This window comes from Rhopilema esculentum, chromosome 5 (genome assembly GCF_057945365.1).
Source record: "Rhopilema esculentum isolate cy_ngs chromosome 5, ASM5794536v1, whole genome shotgun sequence".
Lineage (NCBI taxonomy): Eukaryota > Metazoa > Cnidaria > Scyphozoa > Rhizostomeae > Rhizostomatidae > Rhopilema > Rhopilema esculentum.
Window position 1 is genome coordinate 944,290 of NC_142819.1, and position 27,494 is coordinate 971,783.

Genomic DNA, 27,494 nt, shown 5'->3' on the forward strand with positions numbered 1-27,494 from the left:
GCTTTCTTCATTTGCTTCTCTATTCATCATTTACAAGACAAATTTATTCGTGGTATAAAAAACTATATAGATCATTTGATAAAATTTTAAAATGCAAAGTAAAAACCTAAATAATATCTTCTCAGTTTAATAAGCCTTCTGCCCGTATTTATTGTCATGGTGAGCTGATAAACAAATCCAGCGCTGGAGACAAAATTATCATAAATAATGAAAAAATTATTCTTTACATAATTTTAGATTAAGTGCCTGTATGTATTTACATGATAATAGCCATATTAAGAAGATTGTCTTTGTTAAAGATGAGATTGCTAGAATGGCTGGCAATGGCAGAAAATAGTAGCAAACCAAAAATTTAGTGCCTCTCATAAACTCCAATTGGTCTACAAACATAGGAAACAATGCCAATTTTCATCTGAAAAGTTTTGTTCTTCTGATTCGTTGTATTTTCCTCTTCGACATGTTTATCAGTTGTCCCAAAGAATCTCGTAATAAGGGCCTTGTTCACCTGAAATGAAAAAAGCGCGAAAGAATCAAAGATATGAATATGCGAAAGAATTAAAGAAAATGAAATTGATTACAATATTTCGAAATCTGCTTTCTCTATGCTATATGTAATTATCAATTATAATATTTTGAGTTCTACATTTCACTAAAATAACTAATAACTAACAAGTACAAAACAATTCTTATAAGCAGTAATTGCAATCAACATAGAACATAAGTCATTGCTATATTAAAAAGCCAATAGCTAAACATATTTCATCGACTATTGAGAATTTGAATGCACAAAAAATAAATAAATAGAGAAAATCATGTAATCAATAAAAAAAGAAATGAAAAAGAAAAATGAGTATATCAGATCATTGGGGGTTCCTTAAAATCTTAAACGTTTTAAGAATTTACAAATGTTACTTAATCAATTTGCAGCAAAGCAGTAAAATCGAACATTAATACCAGTTTTCAAGATAAAAACGTAAATGTGGGCAAAATTTTTTCAGTACAAAATCGTGTTATAATGCTGTGTCTGACAATAATTTGTTTTCAACAAAGGATGATTCACTTGAAATTTCTGATCACCTTCTTTTGTAAACAAACAAATTAAATGTACGGAAATGATCTTTAAGTATGCCTATGTACCTCGGAGATTGTATTGAAAGAGTTGGATTAGACTCTTCGCCTAATTTTATTAAAAATTTATAATATCAGTTTCTGTCTTTGTGTGTCTTTAAAGCTCTATCATATTTTAAAAAGCCACATTGAAAACAAGTTTGTACGTTCACAGCTTCATTCTTCCTTCTTTCAAAATTTCAGATTCAAGCAGTGAATCAAGGTAAGAATCAACCAAGACATTTTCTTACCAACATCAACAACAGCAGGCTGAATTTCTTTATCCTTTTTCTTTTTGCTCATACTGGGTTTTCTGAGTAACCATTTTCTGACGTCAGAAGCAGAGCGCCTTCGTCGCCTTCTGTTGTCAAACGTTGCACTTTTTTGCGGGCTGCACTCGGTCTCACTATGAGGCTGTTTTGGGGGTTGTTCTTCAGTTTCTTCAAAACTGTGGAATGACAATAGCAGTGTGTACTTGTGAAGAAAATTCCAAATACATTTGACCTTTAAATAATTAAGTTACCCTAGAAACACCTGACAACCGGGCAATCGTCTAGCATATGATTTATTGGCATGTACCAGATGAAAAGGTCACAAGTCTACCTTACGTAAAAAGATAACGTGATGCTTAGAACTCAGGCGACTACGATTCATAATTCTCCTAAACCCCAGACTTTCTTGCCTATTGACGGTCTCTTGTTTTCAGAAAAATTGTCACCTTAAAAATCAGCCTTGAAAGTGAAAAGTCACAAGAAAGTATGGCTTTTTAATGTGAGATAAAATATTTCACCGCACTTGATAATTATTGTCGGTTTTGAGCAACAACAAAAAGTTCACCCAGCTGTGAACATGGAACATTTAAAAGTAACTATTTAATCAGCTTGGCTCTCTCAAATATACCGGTAAGGTAAAAGAAACCATAAAGATTGGCAGTCCTCTATTGCTTAACCTCAAAAAAATAGTTTGTCAATCGGTATATTTTCGTGATTTTCTAAGAAATCGCTTCTAAGAAATAATCTTTTTCATTAAATCGATTACGATAGCTCTGTCTTGCTCTTAAACCAGGAAACATTCAAAGGGAAAATATCTGCGTCAAAGTATAATTCGGTTAAAGCCACTGATTACATTCCGAAAAGTCGAGCCCCCGCAACTTGTCAATCACAGTCAAGTTCAAAAACCACTGAAAAAATGTGTTTGCTTAAAATTATTCATAAATTCAACTATTTAATCTTTGCGTATCAATTATTTCAGCTATTTGATATGAAAAATGAACTTTAGCCACAATAGGTGATATCAATGACTCGTCGACAAAAATTATACGCATAATGCTAGGTTAGGTTAGGTTAGGTTAGGTTATGTTATGTTATGTTATGTTATGTTATGTTATGTTATGTTATGTTATGTTATGTTATGTTATGTTATGTTATGTTATGTTATGTTATGTTATGTTATGTTATGTTATGTTATGTTATGTTATGTTATGTTATGTTATGTTATGTTAAATGATGTTATATTACCTTTCCAGCCGTGGAACAAAACCCCGTTGACCAGCAGAGTTCCTGCTGACCTTTTCAGCACTCCATTGCCATGAATTTCGTTTTTGCTTGTTATAGTTTGCTAACGTATTGGTCACGTGCAATATTTCACCAACACAAAACTGAAGCGAGCCTTCTTTGTTACAGTCAGAGGATCGCAGTGTTCTGAAATAAAAAACTGTTCTTATAACGTTGAATCAGTACCTTACGAATAAATTCTGCCCCTACAAGAGTTTAGTATAACATACATTTTTTATGCAGCCATGGAAAACATGGTTTTTCTTCAAAATCAGACAAAAACTGCAATAAAACCAAAATTGAGCAAAGAGAATCTCAAAAACGTATTCTTTGCTTGGCTAAACCAAGATAGCATTTCGATAAAAACCTATCTACAGTAAATGGGAGTATAAAATTTATACTGAATACGTTTGATGTTTGGAAAAAGATTTTTGTGATTTTGAAAGTTAATTCAAAGACACCTTATGTCTGTAATTAGATTGAAGCTACTGATGCCAATGAAAGAGTACAAGTAAGGAAAATATGGACGAACATGCTGGAAATATAAACACGCACGAAAAATTTAAAGAATTAATTCAGGGCTGTTATACGTGGGCGAGAACTAAGAGTTTGATCTATCATTTGGATTTTGACAGCTGATCCTCTGCAGGCTGCTACTTTTAGTAACAGCATTAGGATATTGTTGGCAAGATTTCCGAATATTTCGAAATATAACCATCTGCCAAGTAGCAAGGAAAAAGAGAGAGTGTTTTGTATGAGAAGAGAAACTGAGAAGAGACTGTGCTGGCACCTGAATAATTCATTAGCATTGATGTGTTTTTGTGATGCCAAAGTATTTGTTTGACATGAATCCTTTTTGTATCATATACTTTCACGTATAAAATATAACGTATGAAATAATTTTACCTGACGTACAGTGAATCTTGAGATCCTTCTTTAAGGATATCTTTGAATTCTATAAAGAAATCGAAACAATAACAGGTAATAAGAAAAGATTGCCTCAAAACTTACGAGATTGTTGGTGAACTGTGGAGAAGAAAAACAGAGGCGATTTCTACTTACTTTCTTCAAATTTAACTTCAATCCTAAAATGTGTTAATCGCTCGCTTTTGAAGATGATTCTCGTCGCATAATCCAAAGTTGCACAATGTAAGTCAAATGAATTTATCTGTGAAATAATGGTATATAATTATTCTGTATTTGCTTAAATGTTGATGAAATACAGACAGAAGAGGTTGAGCCAGCTAAAGTTAAAAGATCATTGTCCAGAAATTCTCAGACTTTCTACGACTGATAAACATAATGATATTCTTAGAATAATAAAAGAGAATCTTAATAAATCTATGAGAGGACTCTTTACGAACTCACATATAAAATCCTGTCTCCAACTTTCATTCCTCCTATTGCAGCCATGCTACCATCCTTGATCTCCTTGACAAAAATTCCAACTTTATTGCCACCACAGACTTCAAAGCCAAGTGGCTGACTGGCAATTTTCTCTAAGCGAAGAACACGATGCGTAGTTCTATGAAAAATTAGAATTTCAGCTTAGAATTCAGTTAGTTACATGAATCAAGCTTACTTAAAACAAAACTAAAGTAGGCAAAACCCATCAGTGACGTGCAAGATAATGTGTTATCACAAGCTCTATCTTTAAAGTTTGATAAATTCAAAAACTTGTAAACATTAGCGCATTTTGAAACATCAATGCAACTGTTCGATGCATATTGTACAACTCGTGTGAAGAATCCCGTTCTTGTTGTTGATGCATGCATTCCGTATTGCACCAAGACTAGCATAAAATGAGGCTATTTCATGACTTCGTCGCTAATTAAAACATTTTAAAAATTGAGCTTGATTTTGCAATATGTAACAAAACTTGTTGATACTAACAAGAAACTGAACAGAGCTTGCAGTAAAACTTAATATTTCTGTCGTCTCAAGCCAAGATACGAAACCACATATACCAGAGTATCCAGCATGATCAAGCAAAGGAAAGCCAAAAAGATAACAGGCTTAGGTCATTTCTTAGACTGTCAATAAATATAGTGCAGATAACTTAGATTATTATTGGAGAACGGAAGGGTGGCTGTAATTGTAAATTCAAACCTAAAGACAATTTGATAAAAATACAAGATAGAAATGCTTGTAGCTAGAACTTCAACCAAGAATAGATTCAAGTTTTCGCCTTATTAATCATAAGGAAACTGGCCTGGCCGGTGAAAATCAATGATTCGGCTCATACAGAAATTCATTAGCATATCACTTATATATTGCATGCCTGTTTGACAAGCTGAGGCTTAAGAAATTTGTATACATTAGAAATTTTTAAGTAAGAAATAAGGAAAAGCACCTTTTATTACAGTCAGCTTCGTTGACTGTTTTTCTTTTCTGTCGCGGCAGAGTAGCAAAGACAGAGACTGCATCGTTGCCTCTACGATTTTCAGTTGGGGTGCGCGCAGGACTTGGTAATAGCCAAGAATTTTCTCTTCTTTCCGAGTCCGTTTCATCCTCCTCCACAGCAAATAACAAATTTTTTGATAATTCCGACTTCGGCGAGGCTCTTCGGTCAACTGCGTCGCTTCTCACTCGCCGTAATGCTTGCTTGTTGGACTTTGCTGAGCTTGCCATTTTTAGAGAACGAAGGCTTTTGACATCAGAATGCCTCTTTGCAAGCTTAACATGACCATTCGGTCGAGCCTGTTTAGTGATTAATGTTATTTCTTCTTGTTTTTGGTCAATTATTAACTGTTCTTGTTCGCTTTTCTTTCGTTCGCCTTTTTCATCTGCAGATCCATTTTCATTTGGAATGTCGGAAGGAGCATCCTTTGTCTTTTGAATCGATGCAGCATCATCCTCGCTTTCATCACACGGACAAACGACTATGGACGGTGTTAGGCTGCCATTGAAGAGACTCTCAGCGTCGTCGGTGTATGCTGAAGTAAATGTTCGCTCTGATGTCATGGATGACAAAGAAAGCGTTGAACCTGTGGATGATGTTGATACCATCCCATGTTCATTCGAAGAACCAGGGACGCTTACTTTCGTTCCCTGCAAATGTTGTAAAATATTGTTACAGCTTTCTTAGAACACATAAAAAGCGCAAGGAACAAATGCAATTTTATCCGATATAAACTGGAATCATAAAATGACTAGGGCAATAAAGAGGGCTACGCAGAGGAAAAGTTAGGAGTTGCCTTGGTGTTAACAAAGGATTCTACATATGCAGTTAATAAATTGTCCGTGCAGTAATGATAGGGTTAAAAGATGTGGTTCTTGAGTACCAAGATATGACGTCATCAAAAATATCTTTAGAATTTCTCAAATTTGGCCACATAATCTGAAAGAACAGCATGAAATAACTCTCGATGTGCAAAATCATTTAATTATGTTCAAAACTGGGCGAAAAATGGCCAACGAAAGGTTTCAAATTTGCTAAAGAATATCTGTTATTCTGGCCCGGTTAAAAAGTTATGAACCTGTGCTCATTTTGCTATATCTCATCCAACTTTTGACATATTCAAATGATTCAAATGTACAGATAGATGTATTTTGCAATATTTTTTTGGGATATATGGTCAAAACTGAAAAATTTTAAAAATATTTTTTTTGACGTCATCACTTCGGAACTCTATTTTTAAACAGATTATTACCAACGCAAAGATACCTTTTTCGAACTGGATATGACGTCATTGTTAGATCGAGTTGCATAATTTTTCTTCTGCACCCTCATTGCAATTTTCCCTCCATGCTTCTTTGCAATTTTGTACAAAACTGCCTCAAATATTTTGCTTATATCTTGAGTATTTATCTATAACAAGATAACCGGTGAGGAGTGACCATTGATTACACAATAACGAATAAACATTAAACAGCATAACAATTCAGTATATTTTCTGGCTGTTAGTTGGACACTGTGCTTTATAGCAGATTAACTCAAAAATTTGACGGGTTTTAAGACAAACATATGTTGTTTATTCTGAAATGTCATACTGGAGATATGTTTGATTGGAAATTTAGCCTGAAACTGAAAATTGTTTATGTTACCGATTCGCATGCAGCATTTTGAAATGTATTGTTGCAAAAATGAGGATTTTATCTAAGTCTATGTTGTTCTGAAAACCTGGTAAAAGAAAAGAGAGATGCTCAAAGGCTATAAAGCAGAAATATTTGTTAGTTACACGACAAGTGAGAACAATTTCTCAAAAGTGCGACTGTGAGATGTACGAAAAAATTTGCTGCCAACATTTATGAAGTACAAGCAATACTTTAAAGGAATCTAATGTCTCATTTTTCAACTTTAACAACCTTTTATGTTCAGCTTATTCTTGACCTAACTGTAGTATAAAGAGTAAGATAAGAAGAATATGAAATAGGCTGAACGAATTGCAGCAGGGCTGAAAGCAAACGTCGCACCTTGTTGATTAGGTCCCCGTCCTCAATCATATCTTTGCCTGCAATTGGGGATCGCTCATCGATTGATAAGATTTGAACCTTCACCGTTACCCCAAGATCTACCACATAAAAACGAACATATTAGAATGGTGAGAAATCGAATCAGATCAAGCCCCGTATTAGCATATAAAATACTGATAAGTAGCTACTAATAATTTCGGTTTGCAAGTCACCCAAAAAACAAATTGAATTTTCTTTCATTTATTATCAATCTATTTATGCTTAACTCTTACAGTATAAAATTTGTTTTAAAAATTCACCTCTTTGTCCTTTACGGTATGATGTCTTTGGCAATGCGAATTCAATATCTTTCGTTTTTTCAAACTTCTCAGCAGATGTTTCTCGACGTAAAACCTGGGACAAAAAGGCGAATAAGACTATATCACACGCAAATAAGTCGTTCTTGTTGCAACAGCTCAAAATAAACAAACCGACAACAAATTAACGCTACCACCCATTCGTGTATTACATAGATTTCAAAATGGGTAGCATACATCTTGGAAAAGACAACAATAAGCAATTTATTGCTGTCAATTTGAATAAAATTGATCATCTTCTTGCAAAAGATATATGATGAGAAAAACTGTGTTTGAAAGTAAAATTAATTTTTGAAGTGCTGAAACAAGATAAAAGGCAAATTAAAACCTTAAAAATAATAATGAATTTTTCTCTCTAGAAATGAATGTAATGTTCACTTTAACGTTCTTGATAGATACGAAAACTCGATATGATTTTACAAATTCTGAGTGCAGTTCAAAGAGATTGCAATAAAAATCTAGAAATGACAGGCTTTGAATAAAGAACGGAGGCTTTTTTTCTCAAATTTCTCTCAGTATGCACTAATTTCACGTCAACGTTCATGAATAAATCCAAATAAATTAAAATCAAAGAAATATTGAGTGATATTCGAGTAAACCACAAAAAACAGGCATAAAATACAAGGAGAATCTATCCCACCATTGTCAGCCTTCCCGGACAATCCCTGATCATCTTTTCAGTCGTTTTCTTGTCAGCGCGCACAACAGAAATTCCGTTTATCGAAATTATTCTGTCATATTTCCTAAAAGCCAAAGAAAATATATAAGACGAGAAAAAAAATATCCGATATTTCTTCAAGAACTGCTAATAAATCATGATTGGTACGATAAATAATTATACAAGTGTGAATAGGTCTATAGCTGACATCAGGATGAAATATCATCTCTCCAAAATTCAATCAAAAAATGAAAAAGAAATAATCTAAAAAACATGAAAAACATCTACAATGCCTGCCCAAAGTACTAGGAACACCCAGCATTTTATGCTGCATTTGATATATTTCATTCCTTTCATGAAAAAAAATTGCTACTTTCGCCCCCTTCCCCCTAAAACAATGTTGATGATTTAGAGAAATATCATAAAAGAAGCGCAAAAGAAAGTGCTTCCTACAATCCTAACCCGTTTGATAGTAAACCAACATTGTTCTGTAGGGGAGAGGGGGGTGATTGATTTTGACCTTGGAAATTGATGTCAGTGTTCCTAGACTTTTGGCAGGCATTGCAAGCTCCAAAGTCTAAAAAGGAAACAAAAAAGAGCATTACCTTATATTGCTCGTAGACGCTGCGTGGGCTCCAACGTGAACAACCATTATTCTTGGCTCATCAACCGCAGTGTCAATTCGTATACCATATTTTGAGTCGAGCTGCAAGAGTTTATACTTCTTAATCAAAACTGACATTCCAACGAGAGCCTAGTCAAACTTGAACAGTAATTTATGAATAGCTTTGTAAAAAAATCAGTAAATATATCTGAAACAGGAGCGTGCACTGTATTTCTGGAAACATGACGTGGGTCTGCACAGCAGTGAAGCCAAAATAATTAGGAAAAATCATAACAGTTCTTACTCTTTCCAAAGAAACTGCCAACTCTTCGAATTCTGAAACAGAGTCTTCTGTATTGCTCACAGCAACTTCCTTTGTTTCACTCGAGCCCTGCTGTCAAAGTTACAAGCAAAATAATCAATTCTAAAATAAATTACTGTAAATTGTAGAAAATAATATCATCAAGAAAAAGTCTGTTATCACTAAGAAGTTAAACAATGCAGCATATAGAATCATTCTAAAAAGAGAAATGTTGCTAAAAAAATTAGAACACAGACGCAGGAATTAAATTTGTAACAGATGACCACTAAATAATGAAGTATCCGAGAACAGCAGGTGTTCTCAAGGAGAAAATGTAACATACCACGTGGTTCCGGTTCGACGAAATATCGTTATTTTGATGATGGAGCGGACTACCATGAGACAGGCGGACAGAATCAATCAAGTCAAAGTGTCCATTAACTGGTTTAGAATCGAGCATTCGCTGCAAGGAATCTCTCTCCTCTCTTATTTTGTTAATCTCCTCTGCTTGCTGGAAAGCTTTGCGCAATGACTCATCACGTGCTTGAATCAAAGACGCCATTTCCTTGTGTAACTTCTTTCGTTCTTCCACAGATGAATTCCATAGTTCCAACGCATGGTCCCTTTCTTCCTGCAGATTATCGAGTTGGTGTTTCAGCGATGCAACGTCCTGTTCATTGACTGCTACACAAGACCGCAATTCCATGCACATATCTTCAAATCTTTCGATCTCTTTACTCAAATCGTAATTTTGTTTAAGAAGTTCGTCGTACTCTGTCAAGGCCTCTATTCGTTCTTTCTTTGCAACAGCGAGGTTGTCTTCCATTACAGCGAAATCGGCGTATAGTCGATCGTTTTCGCTTTCCCTAATTTTCAGTTCGTCTTCATACTCGTTAATGAGTTCGCCTATTTCAGCAGCCTTTTCGTCACGATCATTCTTCACCTGAAAAACAATTTGACACTTGGCCTCATTCTCCACTGATTAATGTGTTAAATTTATAAACTTCACAATACTAACACCATTTGATATCTACCTCTTTTCCTCGTGTTGATCATCAACATGTTGATATGTTGAACATGAGAACCACTAAAATTGGAATGAATCAAAAACTAATAAAATAACAAAAATATCCTCGTCCTTCATCGTGTAGAACCTTTTAGCTAGCTGTTCATATTTCGTTTCTAATCAATTCAAATATATCGAAACTCAAATTCATGCATTGTTTTTTTTTCTCTACAAGAAAGATTGCGATCGAAAAAATCTCAAAAGTTTTCAACAACCCTCATACTCCTTAATTTTCCTTCTTTCTTTCACTTGCCTTTTTCATCATCAATCTTTAACTGATCTGTTGCACAATTAATTTTCTGAGTAGCTCCTCATTACCAATCGTCAAATGCATGTAGTTACCATGTAACACTAACACCAATATTCACGAAAGCAGAACTGTTAGTAGCTTAAATATTTTTTGCGAGAATCTCTAACAACCTATTGTGAGAATCTCCATGACACCCAAAATAAAGGCGCTAATTAATCTCTGCCAGGTGTTTATTTTCATGCAAGACAAATCACATAGAGCACGCACTCATTATAATACGGGTTTGGAAAAACATCTACAAAACCAATTTATACATCTTAGCCTAGCTTTAGAAGCTAGAAGTCTTTGTAAACTGAAAAAGATTCTTTGAAATAACTTTGTAAAACACAATCTTTGTTGATTTGTATGAATTGAACGCTTAGAAGTACGATGCCATCCCAAGCCTAAACAAACCATACAATATGTATTTGTATACTAGTAATTCTTATATGAATGATTCAGGAAATTATACAGTCTTTTCCAAATGAGAATAGGTACAAGGTAGGACGACATAAAGCCAACATAAGGCAACAGCTTAGGGAGGCCAGAAGCTTAAGAAGTGATTTGCACGCAATAAAAAAGGTGCCTATTCTAACACATGTTCGGTGAAAATTCTGCTTAAGAAGCGGAAGGTGTGCGATTAGAATCTCTTCACCAGACACCTAATTTTAGGGAATTCAAATTAACAGATGTGAATTATCGAGCAAATTAAAATCAAGGGTCTAAATTTATCACATGCAAGACGCCTAAGAAATCCCCAATCTTCTTCACAGGTGGAAACAGCTCACAGATATGATGAAATACGTATCCTGAATCATGAATCACAAATGTGATGAATCACGTATGTTTAATCATGAATCACAAATGTGACGAGTCGCGTGTTCTTAATCATGAATCACAAATTTGATTAATTACGCATCCTGAATCATGAATCAAAAATGTGATGAGCCGCGTGTGCTGATTCATGAATCACAAATGTGATGAACCGCGTGTGCTGAATCATGAATCACAAATGTGATGAATCACGTATGCTGAATCATGAATCACGATTGTGATGAATCATTAATCAAAAATATGATAATTCACGTGTGCATTATGATCACTTGAGGATCAGCGTAAACGATAATCACATATAAGGGTCCATTCCTGTAACTGTCAAAAGTGCTTTTGTACTTGGTTGTACTAGCCTTTTGCATTCCAGAACAGTAAAAGTTTAAACAGAGATCGCCAGAGACCAGGCAATATCAAAAGAGTTTGCAACGAGAAAGAAATGGAATGGAAAAGTGACGACATGAGAACAATTTATGTTTGACATAATTTATGAAAACATAGTCGGTAAAATTCTGCTCCGGAAAATTTTTTAATTTTAAGACGTCTTATTCAGCTCTGTTGGCCTTCGAGAGCCCTAATAACCAGACAATTGGGTGTTTAATTGATTCTTCCTACCATAAAGTTTCAGTCTACTCTAACTTCCACAAACATACAGTCTTAGATGCATTATAAAACAAGTAATAACGCTAAAATAAAGTCTTTACCAAGATAAAACTAAATGAAAAAACTCTTTTGATGTTCTTTGAGGAGGACAAACTAAATAGGTGACTATTTCCTTATAGTTAGATAAAATATTTACTTCGTCTTGTATCAAATGTCATATTCTTTTAATAATTTTTAGCACCGTTCATTCGCATAATACTGGCTTAAAGGACATATGTCGCATTAGCAGTTGGCTATTAAAACAAAAGCGTTTGGATTGGAATTCCATTGTTTCGTGACTTTTCATTTTTTCTTAGACAATTTTTACTGCCGTAAAAATTCACCCTCGATTCTATGCTTTGTACTGAACAAGAGATAATTGTGTTGCATTAGCCAATCATGTTCACGACACATGCCCTTTAAAAGGTATGTCCAAAATTACATTTTTAGCCTTGTGAGAGATCCGTTATGTGATTCGCTCGATTAAATCGTCACCTGAAACATCAAAATTCATCTTCTGGTCTTCTCATTTGTTCAAAATAAGAAAAGCTTTCCAGGGAGTCGTTCCCTACCCGATCCGCACAGATTGGTGGGACGATTAACAGGAATGCTCCACATATTGGTTACTGGAAATTTAAACAGACTGTTTATCTCCAAAAATCTCAAAGTGAATAAAATAAAGCGTTTTCCATTATTTTCAAACTTAAGCCGGTATTGTTTCAAAACAGAGAGATTTGCATATAGATTCGAGAATGCAGTTATAGAAGAAGATAGCAATTATGATTTGTTGATTATATCAAAAAAGACTGATTGATCACACTCGAATTTCCAGCGTTGTTATGCCGCTTGAATCAGACAAAAGTTCGGCAGATATGGCAGACAAATGAAAATGCATATTCCATGCATTCTCTGCCAACAAATTACATGCACGAATGGATTCTAATAAAGTATAAATTGATAAAAACGTCATATTTAATTGAGAAAAATATTACGGCATTTGAAGAGTGTGAATAATAGCCACAATTTAATGAAAGAAATGAAGGAATTTGGTATGATGAAACCAAAGTGTTTAAAATATATTTTGACCGCAAGTAAATTAACATACACATGAATCAATATCTAAAAAGCAAGCAACTTAATTTTTCTGCAAAACGATGCATTTTTGGTCAACTTTATAATGGGAGACCAAGACAACGCATATTCGAACCAATTCCGATTGCCAGAAGATGCACATTCATCTGATCTAAAGCAATTCTTCATTTGATAACATTTTGAGTATAAAAAGCAACACAAGAGGATTTTATAACATGCCAAATGGTCCTGTTAAGCTAGCAGTTCGAGCAGTAGGCTTGAAAATGATTAGACAAGCAATATTATTCACCTCCTCCCAATAAAAATCACAGCAGTACAAGCACACAGCCAACGAATACCGTAATGATTTTGACATACCATGAAGTACCATAGCAGTCTAGACGATCCATAAAAGGCTTCAAAAGCTACCAATAAGATATTTGACGGACTGATCCGTGATAACCCAGTTCTGAATTGAAAATTCCAGGTTTTCTCTATTCAAGTTGTAGGATTTGTATGTGAAAAGTTACCGAAGTTCAAACTTATTTGTTTTGGTAATTCTTTCAGCCATTTTCAAAGGTTATTTGGTCATGTCACGGTTGATGATAAAAAGAATGAGCTTTATTACTTAAATGGCAAATTTCGATATGATTCAATTTCCAAACTTTTGTACTTATCACATGGTTATGAAATAAAATAGTCTGGTAGCAGATTCGAACGCACCTGCCGAAATGGTGTATGGTCAAATTCATTTAACTAAGTTTTCAGCCCGAAAGTAATTCATACATATAAAGTCGATATGGTGTATGGTGTCACGCTAAAATGTAGCACTTTCAAATGCAAAGTCAACAATAATTTTGTAGTTCATATTGTATATAAAATGAATATGCTTCATAGATTGATGTGTAATCATGTAAGAAATACTTTTATATGCATAATGCCCCTGGCAATACAGAGAATCATCTAAAAAGTTTTCTTTCCATCTCACTAAATTTAAAAAATTACCAAGATGAAATATTAACTTAAATACCTAGGCAGTCCCCAAGGCGACTGTTTTCAGTAGAATTTACTTCTCCATAGATGCCTCAGTCCATACACCGCTCACGAGCATGCAAGCAAGTCTGTGCTGCTGCGAGCTGTTTTCTCGTCACAACAATCCTCTCTTACCACCTGCCCTTCACAAACTCGTCCGTATAACAGGCCTGCTCTCCAGTCACTCCAAACCAATGCGTAAAAGAATTTTGTTGCCCAACAACAGATTTAAAAAATGGTTGAAAAGATCTTGGCCTGAGTGGCTTCAAAATTCGCTGTTCTGCCTAATCACTTTACGTTCCGTGGATAGAGACAACTGAAACTTTAATGCTGATGGTATTTATCGATCCCTTGATTTTAGTGGTATTACTTAGTTCATACCAGATTAGCTGCACTCTCTGTTAACGACATAGCAACGGGTCAAGTCAGGGGGAGGCCTAGCAGCCGCTTTAAACAAAGGACATATTCACTTAGCTGATAAACGCTAGCTTTGACCAAGGCACATTTCAAGGAAAACTAGAGCTTAAAAGTTTCTTGGTCAAACAGACTGTAATCCGATAATGCCTCTTTTTAGAAAATCAACCGATCCTATAAATATATAATTTGAATCCAATATAAAACATTAAACATCGATCTTTGTTTTAAACTACTTATATGAATTTGATTGATATGAAAATTTTTGTAGTTTAAAGCTAAAGAAAGACTTTTGCATAATTGCTTTTTTTCAAAAAAACAAACAAGCAAACAATTGTCAAATTCACCTCCTAAGAGGTTTTATAGCAGAATGCATGATCGCAGTTAAACTCATGAGGGTTTCTCATTTTAGAGATCCAAGAAACATGAAAATGTCAACTTGCATGCTTTGCATATCAAGTACATAAACATTTATTTGTTTCAGGATTCAGAAAACATATTAGAAACCTTGGTAAGTATGCAATCACAACATTTAATATATACTCCATTTAACAGGTAATTTTTTTAAAAAAATTCCCATGATACACATCGTTTCAAGACGCAGAGACTGCAAATCACTTACTGGAAATGGTATTTTGTTTCTAAGTCGGTTGGAGGTTTTATTCTCTTCCCGAGAACAGGACATTTTTGAGTATATTTCGGGTACACTTTCTATAAACCAGCATTTTAAATTGAAAATGCTCTACGCTGCTTATAATGCTTGTCATCTCAAAAAGAATGAAAATTTTGACATCTCGACCAATAATCTCTCAAAAAGAATGAAAATTTCAGAACATGATTCGTAAAAGCGAAAACCATTTCATTATCCCAAAACTTTTGAACCCTTAAAATTATTCTAGAGCATATACCAAAAATTCTATGTAGTCCATCCTATCATTTTGGCACTATACACAGTTTGCGGCCAAGTGCCATATTCCCTTGACTTCTTTCCATATTTTTAATATATTTTACTTACAAAAAAAATGAAAGATATCCTGCGATTTCCAGGAGCCAAATTTTGTGTATTTTATCATGAACAAGAAAATGTCACTATCAAATAATAGATTAGCAATGAAACATAATGCCATTTTTAGCCATAATTGCAATTCAGTTCTGTTTTCTGCACTTGCAAATGAACATCACCTTAAAAAACACATGTGACGTCATTCAACGTTTTAATTCACGGAAAAGTTCGTAAAAGGATTTTAGCTGTTAAAGAAAAATATCCTTATCATTATTCCTTTTCACCTGACACTAATCCAAGCTTCAAGGTCCATTTAGTGTTGGGATAAGCTGACTAAAAATTTCATTCTTCCAATTCTACTATGGATAAAGTACTTTAATCGCTAGCACGAAAAATTCAACAAAACAGGGCCTTTTTAACAGGCATGACCCCTGGGCTGATTTCTACTGCTGTGGGAATTCTCTCTTGAGCAGACTGCGATTAAACATGGGTGCCTGCTTATATTGCACCTGGTTACATCATGCCACATTTTGCTTCTTATTTTCATATTTTTATATTTTCATATTTCTCACTTTCATATTTTTATAAAATAGCTCTTACGCACTTGGTATTTTAGAAATCTCTGATAATATTAAAAAAGAATCAATATATCCAAGTATTCTAAAAACAATTTCAAATCCCATTCAATTTGAATTGGCATTGAGTCATAATTACAGATGTAAAAGTTAGTCAGTTTTATATCGGGTATATTATGGAACTGACTACATACTCTAAGCTTAGTTTCTTATAGAAGTACTTGTATAGACGTCCAAGGGAACATAGGTGCAAGCGCTTCGGGACAATATATGACTACATACCTTCGTTATTCCATCTAATTTTTTCCATCGGCAGAAATATCATACGTATGAAAGAGAGGCAAGAAATTTTACGTCTTGTCTAAGCATGGCCAGGCTGACAATGTTTCACAATGTATGACAGAAATGGCTTATAAGTAAGCCTCTCCCAATAGTTTATAGGTCACATATTAACACTATCAATGGACGCTTCTAGAAAGATTATCGGTTCTTGACTCCACGTGTGATCTTAGCTGATATCATTGTGATCTTATCTAAACAGTTTTCAGAGCAGGTATGCAACATGGTTTATTTTGCTGCTAAAAAAAAGGATCCCTTTTAACAAGTGAGCATCATCTTTGATCAAATGTATTCTAGGAGCTATTGTGGGGACAAGGGGAGACCGGAGTAATGTTTGCGGTGAATCATTGGGGCTGTATAACATACAAATCTTAATTGGACCCTGTTTCAAAGAAGCTTTAAAGTGCCTTTCTAGGTGTGGTATTGATCAAGTAGAGCAACTTCAATTACTCATTTCTTAAAGGACAGACCTTAACGAGGGTAAACTAATTTTGATTTGGTTCCATTTCAAGGATAAACAGTAACGATATCAGCCTATCTTGCCCCAACGATCTAGACGTGAAAATTCCACATCCATAGCAAAACTTAACCCTTATATCAAACGTAGTACAATTAAGGAACAGTCTGTAGAGCAAGGTCAATGAGGAAAATGATATCATTTCGCACTGGGATGAAAATGATATGTTTGATGTCGCTAAGAGAATATCTTAAACACCCACCATCTGCTTATCTGATTTTGGTGGGAAAATGTGTTGGCCACGCAAAAACTAATATGATTTTTCAAGACTCTGAAATATTGCATCAAAATGCAACTGCATAGGGCAGAGGTTAATTGCAAGCGAAGGAAAATCAACATGGCCAGAAAATTTGCTCGGCATCTTGACCTTCATTCGCGCTTTGCGGTCCTCATAAAAATGCCGCGTGGTTGACTATTGCATGTTGTGTAGGTTTTGAAGCTTCGTTAGGAGGGTTATATCAGGCAAAATCAACGTCAGCATAAAATTTTGATGATATTTCGATACTTTTAGAGGGACCGCGTTGATCGAAATGAACTAATGACATTACCAGAGTCACAATTCTCGTATGAATGATGATTGCATCTGGTTCTTGTTATCAGTTTAAACAGTGGAATAGAAACCCTTAAGTATCATAGTATTATAGAAATGTCATTTATATGTCATATAGAAATGTCATATAGAAAACCATGTCGCCTTTTTTACATCAAATGGCAAAATGTGCGAACTTTGTGTTCTACATCAAATGGGTTTTATTTTGATCTTACAAAACTGGTAAAAATGAGTTTCGGAATTTTACCAAAATTTGATTGAGCAATGTATATCAGTGAATTATTTAATGTTTATAATTGAACAATGCCACGTGAATTTATATGGATGACTATATAAACAAACGGACACAAACTATAATGTGATCTGATTGAACATAGTCACTTCTGGAGCACTGAATTTTCTTTTTCAGCAACAGCTGTTTATTATGCACAATCAGAGAGGCGTACAAAGTCAATACTTGTTTTTTGCAAAGAAGTATGAGTAGCAATGTGACACAGTAACCAGGGGGTGAAGTCGTTAAGGTTAGCAAGAGGGATTTCCACTCGAGATATAATTCTAACATGAGATAAGAGGTAAGACAAAATCATACCATTGTAGGAAAAGGAATTTATTTAATGGAGATTGTTTAGGGGCGTCTCAATCTCTATAATATGAAAAAAACTATTTTCCCGGCAAATCTGCAATCAAATTGTTTGTTATCACAGAGCAAGTGACGAGGTTAATGGACTGTCCAACCGAACACAATTTCAACTTTTACTGACATTACCGGCGCATCCCCATACAGCCCCAACACGGCAGGCCCTTGATATTGAATAATTTTATAACTTAATAACCCCATTTCTATTTTACTAACTATAAAAAACGAGGCCAGACAGAGTTAAATCAAAGTTACTTCTTAAGGCCGGTTTCCGTTTGATTCGCTTTGTTCGCGCGACTTGGCAAAATCGAATCAACAAGTCAGCGAATCGGCGAACGCGACCAGTCGTTCAACTTAGTCGAACTACTCCGCGTATGGACGCACCATATGGTCGCACATTCGCAGCGAATGAGGAAGTCCAATTTGCGCATACTCCAATGTGTATTCGTTCAGACGCGCGACCAGAGCAAATGAAGTGGAAACCCGTCTTTAAAGTTACAGCTTTGGCCCCAAGAAATTAATCTTAAACCATTTTCAGAGCAACAATTAAGAAACCCTTTCTTTTCTTTAGAAAAAATGGGAAATAAACGTACTCAGTAAGGAATCTTCAAGATTTGTGAGCCATCCTTTCCTATGTGTGTATATCAGGCTGTTTACATTTCAATGACAATAACATTTTAGTGTGACAGTTCTATCGTGTCAATGGCAGACCTGTAGTGAAGCAACCATTTTATCGAAACTTTCTATGCGTTACAGTACCCTTCTCATTGTCAAAGCACAAATAGCTAGGGGCTGCGCCCCTCCTGAGCCCAAACCACTACATCCCTGACGTTAACCAACAGTTACAAGTGACAAACAGAAGTTTGCTTCAGTCTTATGTTTTGTTCAGAGCCGTCGCAAGCTACTGTGCACGAGTGAAATGTCTAGGTCAGTGTTTTTCAACCTTCTTTGACCCATTGCACACATTTTCTGTAGAAAAAATCACGAGGTACCCCAACAACAGATAATGTTGAAAAATGAAACTCTGTGACCCATATTCACAATTTATAGTAATTTTTATCAAAGCTTCTTGAATAACACTCAAACAAACACAGAGGAAAATATTAAGAATAAAATAGAATATTTTTATTCACTAAAGTATGAGATCTAGGCCTGTTTTGATGAACACAAAGATGATGTCCTGGGAGGAATGGAAGATGCAATTTTTTTCAATTTTACAGACCAATTAGGAAAAATTGGAGAATTTTCCGCGGCATACCATACAATATCTTACGGCTAACTAGTGTGTCATGGCACAGTGGTTGAAAAACACTGGTCTAGGTACTATTTATGGACAAAGGCAAAAGGCCATCAATTATTTGCTGGGGATTTTTTAAACTTGCCGACAAAACCCCCAGATGGCGAAAGTGTTCTTGTTTTTCCAACATAACGTTTCCCAAGTGGGTATAATGTCCCAATATCCCCATAGCGACAGCCCTGGCTCTCTAAGGCAATTTGGTAAATCAACGAGAATTGCATAATGATATTGAAAGGAAAGACGTATTACCTGCACCAATTCGTTCATCAGTGAATCCATATCATCCAGCATACGCTCCCATCTTGAAGCAGTCTCGCTCCATTCCTCGACTGCTCGATCTCTTTCATTTCGTAGCAAGTCTCTTTCATCTTTTAAAGTATTGAACCTTTCTAGGGACAAAACCTTCTTTCTGGTTGGCATTTCTCCATGGCAGTTTGCACACCAGTTTTCATGTGATAAGGTTGCAGTCTTTCTCGCTTCACCAATATTATTCAGTGAAATTGCCCTGAATAACCCTCTAAATTTACTGCTTTTCTTCTTCATTTCTTTTTTACTAGCCTCGCAGCCCTCAGTGGATTCATCGTTGTCAGATCGTGATCTTCTCTTACTCAAAGAGACTTTTGGAGTGACTGTGGCTGCACTGGCTTGCTTGTCACGCCCTGCCTTCAAACGAGGTGCTCGCTTGTCAGTTTTTGGGAAAGCCTCCTCAAAGTCGTGACCCAGATCTTCATTCTGACGTAACTTATCTGTATCACGTGCATCTAAGGAGCCTCTACGTTTTTCCCTTTTTAAAAACCGCTGAATTCCGTTTGTGAACGACTTTGAGCGACGGGGATTCGAAACTACCTTCAAAGAATTTGCGCCCAAAACATTGGAACTGTCGATCGGCTCCTCTGGCTCCTTCACTAAGACAACAGGTCGTTGCTGATCAGCTGACTCCAACGAGCCCTGGTAAACAAAAGCTTTGCTCTCCACTCGATGTTTGATTGCCACAGACGAAACTTTCACATTAGGCTCACTGTAGACCCCTGAGGCTTCTTTTCCATCAGGAGTTGAAGGGCGTTTTTCATCAAAATGATTCTGTATCTTAATTGGCATGGTCATTGATTTGACTGTAGGCGGTAGATGCTTTTCTGCACTGAATTTAGCAGCATTGAACTTCTCATAGTGTCGTAAATATGGACTTGACCTCACTTTTTCTACGGCGGAAAGAGAGCTGCATATATTACCTACTACAATAAAAGGGATTAAAGTCTTGTCGATGAACTTAAATGCTATCAATACTGAAAATTGTAGCCTTAACAGGTATCTGAAAAATGCCATACTAAATTAGTTTCTAAAATGCTTTACGAGACCTCAAAGCAGTTTCAAAGTGGTTGAAATAAGTTCATTATAGAAAGTTTTTCTAAAAGCTTGGGGATATCCAACCACGTGGATTGAAACCCGGAATACCTTTTGATTAACTGCAGAAAAGCGAGAAAATGGAAACGGCATGAAAATAAGTACAGCATGAAAATTCCTAACTTGAGGGCAGATACAGATAAAGCACCCAAAACCTCTTTCTAAACATAACCTATCCTTCTAATTTTTTTATCGCGTCATATGCAAACAAAAAAAATTGTGCTCCAGCTGCGCATCTTTATTTCCAAAAAAAGGATTCATCCTTGTTAAAAAAATATTTTTATTTGCTCAGTTCTTGGTGAGAATCTGTTGTGGCTGGGCGGGACACTGGGAAATTTCCCGGTTGGCCCCTTTCAAGTGAGTTTTTATAACCCAGGAAAATGTTCCATGCGAAAAAAATCACTCACTTACATGTAGACTCAAGTTCATAGTTTAGAATTAAAGACTTAGAGATAGCATATACAAACTTGACCCTGTGAAAAGGATACGTGAAAGATGAACAGGGCTGATGAGAGGGGAACAAGGGAGGCCCCAGGGCCTCCAGGTCTAGGGGGCATCCTAAAGTAAGGAATTCCATTTAAAGCACTGAATTTTAACGTAACGAAACACAACAAAGTACCACGTTGTACAAAATTGTAAAACGTTGCAAACGATTGCAAGAGAATGACTGCAAGAAACATTCTGAAATGTATTTCGAACTAATTCAAAGGGCGTGGTCGCAAAAAATTTATGTTTCATCTGTGTTTATATCAAGTGTGCAGCAATGGCTTTGTTCAAGTCATAAAGAGACTAAGGTGGATACACCCCTACCAAATAATGCAGATGAACCTTTGATAATGATAAAAATTGGTTTCTTTTTAATTCTGGTGACCTGTGGTTTTTGATTGGAGATTATTCAGTTTTTCCCGGCCTTTTTCTAGGATCCACAACCCCTCTGGTAGAGAAAGGTTCTAAGATCCCTTCTAAGAAACTCAGAAAAATGCAAAGATCTTTGAAAAAGTGTGCAAGCTCTAAAGAGGACATGTTAACTGAGGTCATATTACGAAACCATTAATTCTAAATATGTTTAAAAATGGGAAAAAATTCGTTATTAAATTATCTGAGATAATCCTTTAAAAGTAAAAATCCTTTAACTATACCGTTAAGGATTTACATAAATACTTTCTCATATAAGGACAATCACTTGGTGTTAATAAGTTAAGACAAGAAAATCTTTACCTTGCAATTTAGGCCTATATTCTGGCTTATACCTATATAAATTTAGGCCTATATTCGGGCTTCGACACTTGAGTTCAGGTTAGCCTCGTTTGCATAGTAACAAATTTAAATTCAAATTTTTTAATTTCAAATTTTCCAAATTCAAATTTTTCAAATTCAATTTCATTGTAATTTGACAACAACAGTTACATACACATTAAGATATAACAAAAAAATTAAAAATTTACTGTATACATAATATCATAGTTTTACAGATATCTGGAACCTCTCGTGCGTAAGGTCCTCTGCTATTGGTCCAAAGCATTAAAGGGGAGCTCATGGGTATCAATGGTATTCGTGCATTTGATTGGTGGAAGGTTTAGTGTGATAACCCTTTACAAGCAGCCTATTGGCAATGACATGACAATGCCGCGAATAAAAACAACACATCAATACTACTCGTAAACTAGAATCTAAACTCTGAATTGTTCCGTTATTTTTATAGTAATATTCTTCTGTAGTTGTTGTTGTGCTAAACGCATCTTCAATGTCTTGACCAGACCCTTATGTTCTCAAATGCGATGGTTTCATCTTTAACAGTTCTTCGATATTTTCATTTTTTACCAGGCCTATTGCAGCAAATCTATTAGGGTTTCCTACTTCCCGCTAAAAATTGTTTATTAATTTAAAACTCGACTGTGATTCTGAAGGCAAAAACACGACATGCAATCGAAAGAAATTTTAAAGAACACAAAATACCTCTAACTTTCGACTCAAACATGTGGGCCAAATCCGAAACAGTGCGCCCTCTGTATGTAGATGGCTCATCTTGGGCCTGGTCCGGATCCATGCTCCGTGGAGACAAGACCAAAACACCAGCTCGACGCTCTGAAGATAAAGTTGGCCTCACGTGAAGACCTCGATGGAAAAGACCCCACTTCCTGGTGAATATCACATCATTTTCAAAATCAGAAATTCGTCTGTTTGCTGGTCGATGTTCTTGGAGAACACAATACTGACTGGTAAAGTGATTTTTATTTTGTTATTGAGAAAAGAACAGCACAGTTTAGTATAAATATATCCACTGTTGATAGGACAGTAGGTTGGTTGTTGACGCATGATTGATGAAATGTGACACATTCATGTGGAGATAGGAAAAACATACGGCAGTGGAAAAACAAAATCCCAGACTCCATGTTGCGCAACTGTGAGTCTCAATTTCGCCGTTCACCTCAAATCTTTGTCTTAATCATCATCATCATCATCATAAGTACAATTCATCAGTACATATTATAAAATATTTCAATGTAACGAGGCTCCGCATGCCAGCTAGTGGTAGAATAGCCATAGGGGCCCCATTTTCACAAAAAGTAATTACATTAGAAGGTAATGTGTCCAGCTAAAGCAAGCGACTCTGCGGGGGTTTTTAGAAACATGTGATTTTCATGTCATCGCCCCAGCCATTACGGTCGTTTTGTTTATCTATACTGCTGCGAGGTCAGCTTTTCATGTGAGCAGTTTTGCATCGCAAGAATACTAACCAATCGCAAACTGTTATTTTGATGGGTGGCTTGACAAGTTGGGTATACGCAGTCCTTTTATATGGACACATTACCTTTAATACAAAATAGCAAGCAACAGGGCCTCAGATGAAGGGGGCATAGCCATGGATGTTGAATTTTCCCTATGCCCTGCCCCCTCCCTCCAACCTGTGTCGAAGCCCATGAGCAAGCAGGATTTAAATTCCACTCAATTCAACAACATTAATTACAATATATTGAAGATGAACATGAACAGGAACATGAAGATGCTGCAGTTGTACATGAGAAATAGATTCATTTAAATCACGTTAGTTAGACAAAAAATATGTTGTCTAGGACACTGAGAGGGCCTGAGAAGAACCATGAAAGTTTTCGAGCCAAGTACTCTAAGGTCTGAATTAGATCACTAAGTAACTAAACATATTGCTAAGCTTGTCACTTATTAATTTATCAATGAAACAGTATAAAGAAGCTTTTTTTAGAATTTATAACACAAAACAGGGTACAAATAGCTTAAGTAATTAATTCAAAAGTGAGGGAAAAGAAAGAAGGAATTATCCACAGAAATAACTAGAACTGAACAGAAGCACAAAAATGGAAGTTGACTTTCTTTACAGGGGTGCAGAGATCCATTTTCGATGGCTAGAAAATTTATCACAAATTTTGCAATATTTTTAGTGAGTTTATTTTCGTTATTGCTTGTGATAAAAAAATCGAATTTGAACTGAAGGGGTATTTTGAAAAATATCGTGACACAAAAAATTTCTGATGTTCGTTAATAATCCTGATCAGAGCCTGCACCACCGATTCTAAATTGGAGATGGCTGATCTTAATAATTCATTTAGCGGAAAAGTGGGGAGGCCATGGCCCATCTGTCCCTCCCCCTGTGGCGCGGGTCCTGTTAGTTACATCGCTTCAATGCATCACTTCAATCGGCAGCCTTTGTGAGAAAAAGCAAATAAGTGTAGTAGTGAACTGGCAAGGGATGTTGGGATATCATCGCACCCCGGGCCGTTCCTTCAACTTTTACTTGTTGGCGATTCATTCTGGGAAAGTGGCGCATGTGAGCCCCTGTTTTTAAGGCGTTTATCTGCCTGCGTTTCATTGTTGCACGTGCAGCACTGGAAACGACTTTTCTGGCATGCAAACAGTTGGGCCAGTTGCGGGATACACAAGCAAAAGCTTATCAGCAGAGCATTCCAAGTCTAAATTAAACAGCTCATTTTGAAATACAATTTCTGATATTCTGTTTCACCGGCTTTTAGTTTGAGCATTTCAGATATCAACTCTGAAGCCTTTAGTTGTTCCTCGTTTCGGAAGAACAACTGAAGTGTCAATTTCCATTAATTATACGCGAAGGAAGAGCTGGAAAAGGAAGCCGTAGCTTTGTGGGCCTACACAGGTGATCAAAACAAAGTCGTGACACAGCATGGACACATTCCGACCCGCAAACTTAGAATGATTGTAAACATTTAATATTTTTCGATCCTAAAAAGCTCCTGTTGTAGACTTAGATGCAGTTATCAACGCGTGACCATGACTCCTTCACGACTCGGTGGAAGATATACGAAATTCCTGACGAACGAGAGCCGCACACTGTGACGTCAGAATGTCACCAAATTGATTTGGCTTTTATCGTTTTTTTTCTCGGAAAGGTGCAACTTTAAACCCTTATAACTTGTAATCTAATTGGAATTTTGCAAAAACAACGACTTTGCCATAATACACGCACCAGATGCTAACTTTTTAGTCAATAAAAATTTTTTTTTTTTGGCTGGAGAGGCCATTTATTAAACACATATTGAGTGCACAACTTTTGAACATGCAGCATTTTAATGTCCTCTAAAAGTCAAAACCCAATTTGCTAAATAGTTTTCTAGCAAGGCCACTATTGGGACATGTACAACCTAAGCGACATCTTCGGGTGCTCTTAGATATGTATATGCATCCTTAAATGAAACGGCCCAAACACCCGCAGTTCCATTTCCACTAAAACAACTCGGGCTTTACTGCCAGTTTAGAAAACTCGGCAGGAGCAAATCTTGTGAACTAAACAAAACCAAAAACTGAAGAGCCACGCCACGTTATCAAAAAGCAAATAAAACCCAAGGATTAATTGTGACATTGGAAAGGACTCGCGACTGCTTATACATGGCAAGTTTATATTGAACCCACCACACATCCAGACAAAGATATTGCGGGGCAGATGTGTTTGAAATATCCATATCATAAAACAGTCAACGTGGGAGAGGTGCACAGGGACGCCGGAGAGGGGGGCACGGGGGGTCAACCGCCTCTGTTGCCTTTTGATAGGAGGGGCAAGGGGGCTAAAGTGCCCTTTTCATAGAAGTGCATTTGACGCCGGCCTTTTGTAAAAAGTCAATGAGATTCATATGAAATCCTGACTGTAGTGTCTTATTTATGACGACATTACTCCAAACTTGTGAAGAAATTCCTTATGCCAAAATTTAGCCTTATTTTAAGATACTGACAGAAGATCGAAACAAAATGACAGTTACGAAAGAATTGTTGGTAGCTGGGAAATAATTTTTTCAAATGCTCTTTTACTCAAGCCTGCCTCCCCTTGCCCGTTGGTCGTTCCGGCGTCCCTGGAGGTGCAACATAATTTCTAAAACATCTTCCGTCAGACAAGGCGAAAGGGTGATAAATATTAGGGAATAAACAATATTTAAAGAGATAGAGCTTGACATTGAAAGGCTGGAAGAAATAATGCAAAAGATGAAAGAATCCTTTTCTAAAACACTCTCGATTCAAAATACTTTGTAATTTGACGCATGAAAACTAGTAACAGTGGCAATGTTCTTAGGCACAATATACAAAATTTTAAACACCAGCTCTTTGCTATCGTCTTTGTTATAATAATTTTAAACAAATGATATAATCTCTTTCTATATAACAATTCATTTCCTGTCCAAATATTCAATAATTTTAAAATATAAAACTCTACAGATCTTTTAACAAACTAAAGGGACAACATTATTATTGTGTTACAGTCATATAAACAAGATTAATCTTTCCACTTTTCGTAAAATAGTTCCTTACTTCAGTGGATCGGAAATGGCTTCCAGTCACTACTTGCTGTCGTTGATGATTCGATATAATTCTTTTTCCAGTTGTTTCACAACTCGATGGTTCATAAAAACAAGCTGTTAATCAGAGAGAAATTGGACAATAGAATTAATCTAGACATCAATTGCAAGCAATTTATTTTTACAGTCGAATTTCTATTATCTAGCATGCAAAGAGTTACACTATGCATTGCTGCTGTAGGTAAATGTGCATACCTGTCCGTTTGGTAAGAAATTGTGTAAAATCGCTGCAATCTTATCTGGATGGACAGCCATCTGTAAATTACAAAGAACAAGATGCAAAAGGAATTAAGAAACCGACAGAAAGGGTGCAATATATCATCTAAGGAACTCCCTTGCTCTTTTAATAAAAGCCTACTGTCTATTTCTGCCAGAGAATAAACGTAAAGAAAAAAAACACCCCCATCTCTTAAGCCCTATTTGCCGGCACGTAAATACTAGGGGGCGTGGGGGCACGACCCCCCCAAAGGTTGGAAAATCCAATTAAAATTAGAAAAATTAAAAGTTCACTTGGATTTTTTTCTAACTCTCATGACCAAATATGTGAACTTTATAGCTAAGGGATTTTGGGATTTTAAACGTAAAATCTTAGACTTTATTATAATTCGAACTTTGGAGCAGACACATCTTCTAATCGTTTTTAAATGTGAAGTCCTGGATCTCAAATTGCGCCATTACACCGTTTTGTTTTTTGACAGGAGTTAAGTTAAACTGGATAATTTTGAACAGGCAAGGTGAATTTCTGGATAAAAAGTTTAAATTTTACTACCAGTATTGATTTAGCCTGCAGTTTTGAAAAAATAATACCCTGTATTGATCAGAACAATTGGAAGTGGGAGTTTTCATTGCAAACATTAAAGATCTGTCATTGCTAGAAGTTCTCAAAGCATCTTAACGAGTGTATGCTAAGCTCCCCTGTACTTTGTAGACAACCTTAAAATTTATCATAAAATGCTATGATAAAGCTGATGAGAAGCAACAAAACA

At 35.8% G+C, this 27,494-nt stretch overlaps 2 protein-coding genes across 4 annotated transcripts in view; both read right to left on the reverse strand.

The window, feature by feature from the left end:
• On the reverse strand, positions 1-22,749 carry LOC135689486 (uncharacterized). 3 transcript variants are annotated; one of them, XM_065206725.2, is made up of 16 exons: positions 22,616-22,749; positions 19,508-20,457; positions 9,339-9,938; positions 8,999-9,085; positions 8,696-8,796; positions 8,073-8,175; positions 7,376-7,469; positions 7,077-7,174; positions 6,328-6,471; positions 5,014-5,711; positions 4,029-4,185; positions 3,723-3,828; positions 3,567-3,615; positions 2,625-2,807; positions 1,359-1,555; positions 1-505 (listed from the first exon to the last, which is right to left on the reverse strand). In XM_065206725.2, exons 1-16 carry the CDS (start codon positions 22,704-22,706, stop codon positions 465-467), a joined length of 3,699 nt encoding a protein of 1,232 aa, XP_065062797.2. In that variant the 5' UTR covers positions 22,707-22,749; the 3' UTR covers positions 1-464. The 3 variants fall into 3 exon arrangements, with proteins under 3 accessions (XP_065062797.2, XP_065062796.2, XP_088964820.1); XM_065206724.2 differs by having other exon boundaries at positions 2-505; positions 8,999-9,088; XM_089108694.1 differs by lacking the exons at positions 19,508-20,457; positions 22,616-22,749 and adding an exon at positions 13,205-13,911 and having other exon boundaries at positions 4-505; positions 8,999-9,088.
• LOC135689487 (AP-5 complex subunit sigma-1) overlaps positions 22,616-27,494 on the reverse strand; it is an 8,987-nt gene continuing 4,108 nt past the window's right edge. Inside the window, exons 6-7 of the mRNA XM_065206726.2 lie at positions 26,704-26,763; positions 22,616-26,565 (exon numbers count right to left, since the gene is read on the reverse strand). Coding sequence (XP_065062798.2) covers positions 26,491-26,565; positions 26,704-26,763 — 135 coding nt within the window. The 3' untranslated portion in view covers positions 22,616-26,490. The remainder of the gene's footprint in view (positions 26,566-26,703; positions 26,764-27,494) is intronic.

What these genes read in the sequence shown, in the direction of transcription:
- LOC135689486 (XM_065206724.2), bottom strand. Translation starts at nt 22,706, where the DNA reads ATGGATCCGGACCAGGCCCAAGATGAGCCATCTACATACAGAGGGCGC. An exon ending in TTGGAGACAGGATTTTATAT is followed by an intron (nt 3,829 to 4,028) that starts GTGAGTTCGTAA and finishes ATTATTTCACAG; the next exon opens with ATAAATTCATTTGACTTACA. An exon ending in TGAAGTTAAATTTGAAGAAA is followed by an intron (nt 3,616 to 3,722) that starts GTAAGTAGAAAT and finishes ATTTCTTTATAG; the next exon opens with AATTCAAAGATATCCTTAAA.